Source organism: Colobus angolensis, unplaced genomic scaffold (assembly GCF_000951035.1).
Source record: "Colobus angolensis palliatus isolate OR3802 unplaced genomic scaffold, Cang.pa_1.0 Scaffold38, whole genome shotgun sequence".
NCBI lineage: Eukaryota > Metazoa > Chordata > Mammalia > Primates > Cercopithecidae > Colobus > Colobus angolensis.
Window position 1 is genome coordinate 5,974,416 of NW_012117154.1, and position 3,247 is coordinate 5,977,662.

General features: G+C 51.9%; 1 protein-coding gene across 2 annotated transcripts in view; it reads right to left on the minus strand.

The window, feature by feature from the left end:
- Nucleotides 1-317: 317 nt before the first annotated feature.
- Nucleotides 318-3,247, minus strand: part of TFF2 (trefoil factor 2) — a 3,827-nt gene continuing 897 nt past the window's right edge. For both annotated transcript variants that reach the window (XM_011954084.1, XM_011954083.1), the window contains 3 exons: nt 2,827-2,976; nt 1,434-1,580; nt 318-507 (listed from right to left, as the gene is read on the minus strand). In XM_011954084.1, the coding sequence (XP_011809474.1) occupies nt 494-507; nt 1,434-1,580; nt 2,827-2,976 (311 nt within the window). In that variant the 3' untranslated portion in view covers nt 318-493. The remainder of the gene's footprint in view (nt 508-1,433; nt 1,581-2,826; nt 2,977-3,247) is intronic.

Sequence of the window (3,247 nt, forward strand, 5' to 3'; positions counted from 1 at the left end):
TCTCTACTAAAAATACAAAAATTAGCCAGGTGTGGTGGCAGGTGCCTGTAATCCTAGCTACTGGGGAGACAGAGGCATGAGAATCGCTTGAACCTGGGAAGGGGAGATTGTAGCGAGCCAAGATCGCACCATTGCACTCTAGCCTGGGCGACAGAGCAAGACTCTGTCTCAAAACAAACAAAAAACCCCTGCACATACACTCACACATGTACACATTCACATGTATACACACACCCATACATGTGTACACACACCCATACATGTGTACATACGCACACCACCATCACCACCTCTGCGTTAATGAAACCAGAATGAAATTTAGCAGATTTTAAGGGTTTTATTTAAAGAAATGGTATGTTAAACCATTGAAAATGATAAGATGATTAAGAAAACCCAGGATTTCATGAAACACGAAGCTGACAAGGAGCTGAAGTTTCTTCTTTGGTTTTGGAACACCCAGTGAGCCAGATGCATCCTCTGGAACCAGCCTCTCTTAGTAATGGCAGTCTAGAAATTTAAATGCAAGAAGGTTGGTAAAGGAACCCCAGAAATGGGGGCGCCTAGGCTGCGAAGCTGGGGTGGGCCGAAGTCACTTTGCCCAGGAGCTTCCTACTGAAGAAGGAGCCCCTTTGCCGGAGAGGGGATGTAAAGGGATCAAATCCCCTCACCCCAGGCTAGAGTTTCCTCTGTGGGGCGCATTCTCCCCGGAACTTTTTTATGACCTTTAGATCACATAAGAAAACCACTCGGAAAATCCTGAACATGAAATGTTTTGCTCTTTGGAATACTTTGATATCCTAAGAAAAGACATCCTTCAAGGACCAGCACGCTGTTTCCCCATTTTCCTGGATCTGCTTAGTCTTTTTTTTTTTTTTTTATCTTGTTACACTCTGTGTTAAGAACACACTGTCACTAAGTGGCTGGGAGAAGTGGACCCGTTCCCCTCTGTGGGCGGGACCCTCCCAGGACTGCCCGGAGCAGGACGTTGTCGGGGACGTTTGTCACTCGGGGTCATGTGGGGGAGAACGGGGAGGCCACGGGAGGAGGGGCCAGGTCTGCTTGAATTGGGCCCTTTCTGGTACCCAGCACAGCGCAAGACACTCAGTAGCCTCCAAACACAGATCAGATTGCAATAAAATAGGCAATGCCCCTGAATGTTGCAACACCTGGGGAGGCGACAGGGATGAGCTGCTGCTTCTAGAACCATCACAGATGACGCAGTGGCAATGCTGGAGGTTATAAACTTATTGAAAAGACGCTGTCTGTGCCAAGAACATTCTGGAATTGCCTTCAGAATCCCATAGGAGGCAGGGGCCCTGGCCTCGATGGCGTCGAGGCAGCGAGGCAGCTGCCCTCCCCGCACCCCACCTCTAGGGACGGAGGAGGAATCATGGTGTCCAGGAACCGGACGACGCGTCCCACAGCCGCGTTACCTTCCACAGACTTCGGGTAGAAGCACCAGGGCACTTCAAAGATGAGGTTGGAGAAGCAGCAGTTCCGAGAGGCGCATTCCTCGGAGCTGATGCCCGGGTAGCCACAGTCTTTTCGGGCTGAGACCTCCATGACGCACTGCTCCGACTCTGCCATGGGACAGGCAGGACACCGAGACCCAGTCAGGCCTGCTGTGTCCTGGAAAGCTCCACCCCTTCCTCCGAGAGCAGCGCTGGTTTGCAGCCTCTGTGGATCGTGAGGTGCTGCCGGGGACAGCATCCCCTGGGACCGCCTCCCCCGGGGACTGTGGAAGTGTCGGCCCCAGGGACACTTGTTTGGCCTGTCCTCCCCAAAGGTGGGGCCCATGTGGGGTGGTCACAGTCGGAAGCTCTGGAGTCCCCCACCTTGGGGAAATCATTTTGCCTCTCAGAACTCAGTGTTATCCTCTTTAAATGGGGTGGTTCCCCTGACCAAGATGAGAAAAGGTCTGTGGGCACCTTGGAATGATGGAAAGCGTTTGGACACGGTATTGATACCCAAAGACACTGCCATTCAGTGGGCGCTTGTGAACAATCCACCATCTGCCTGGTTTACCCACCGGGCCCAGCAAGCCTCCCAGCAACAATCTAGGGGAAGAATTGCCCGTCTCCAGGGGGACGTGCCCGGTTCCACACACACAGGTGCATGGCACACATGCAATCTTCCTTTGAGCACTCCTCGGCGGTTACGACTTGGGTCCTGATCCCATGCGCTGACGTAAAATTCACTCCCAAAGAACTCTAGAAGGCTTCACTTCCTTCCCTAACATCTGAGGTCTGTCAGCCCTTATGTTACTACTGTCCTATTAAATAACCTTCATTTCCCCATGGAAGCTTCCTCAGAAGTCACACTTCAAAAGCTAGAGGAGACCTATTATTGTTTTTTTTCTTTTTTGTAACTAAAATAAAACTGATGGCTCCACACATACATGTCTGCTGAAGGAAATAACGGTGTAGAAACGGGATAGGTGGAACATTTTCATCTCACTGTTGGCTGACCTGAGCTACCCTCTAGACTAACAGTCCAGGCTAGTCCCAGACTAACCAACCTGGGCTACCTCGAGACTAACAGTCCAGGCTAGCTCCAGACTAACCAACCTGGTCTAGCCCCAGACTAACAAACCTGGGCTACCTCTAGACTAACCGGCCTACGCTAGCCCCAGACTAAGCAACCTGGGCTAGCTCCAGGCTAACCAACCTGGACTAGCCCCAGACTAAGCAACCTGGGCTAGCCCCAGACTAACCCACCCAGGCTAACCCTAGACTAGCAACTGGGCCTCCTCCAGCCCCTGCTCCGATCTCTGCCTGCGAAGCTATGGCAGCCCAGGAAGAGGGTGCTGCTTCCCTGGAAGATTACCTTGCTTCGGGAGGGGGTCGAAACACCAGGGGACCCCAGCGACACTGGAGTCGAAACAGCATCCTTTGTCAAAGCACTCGTCGCTGGTGATGCCAGGGAAGCCGCAGTTCTTCCTTTTTTGGGGACTCAGTCTCGAGCACTGGCAGGCGGCTGTGGAAAGACCCTCGGTCAGCCCCGCCCTGGTACCCCAGACCACACTGCTCCTTCTCAGGGATTTTAGGGGATGCCTCTACTGTCTTGCTGCCACATAGAGAAACACAAAGTCTTATCTTGCCCATATTTAAGCAATGCAGTTTCCTCCTGAGAAACTGATAGGGCTTTGCTGAAATTGTTATATTAGTTTAAAATAAAAAAAATAAAAAAAAAGCCAGGCATGGTGGCTCATACCTATAATCCCAGCACTTTGGGAGGCCGAGGCAGG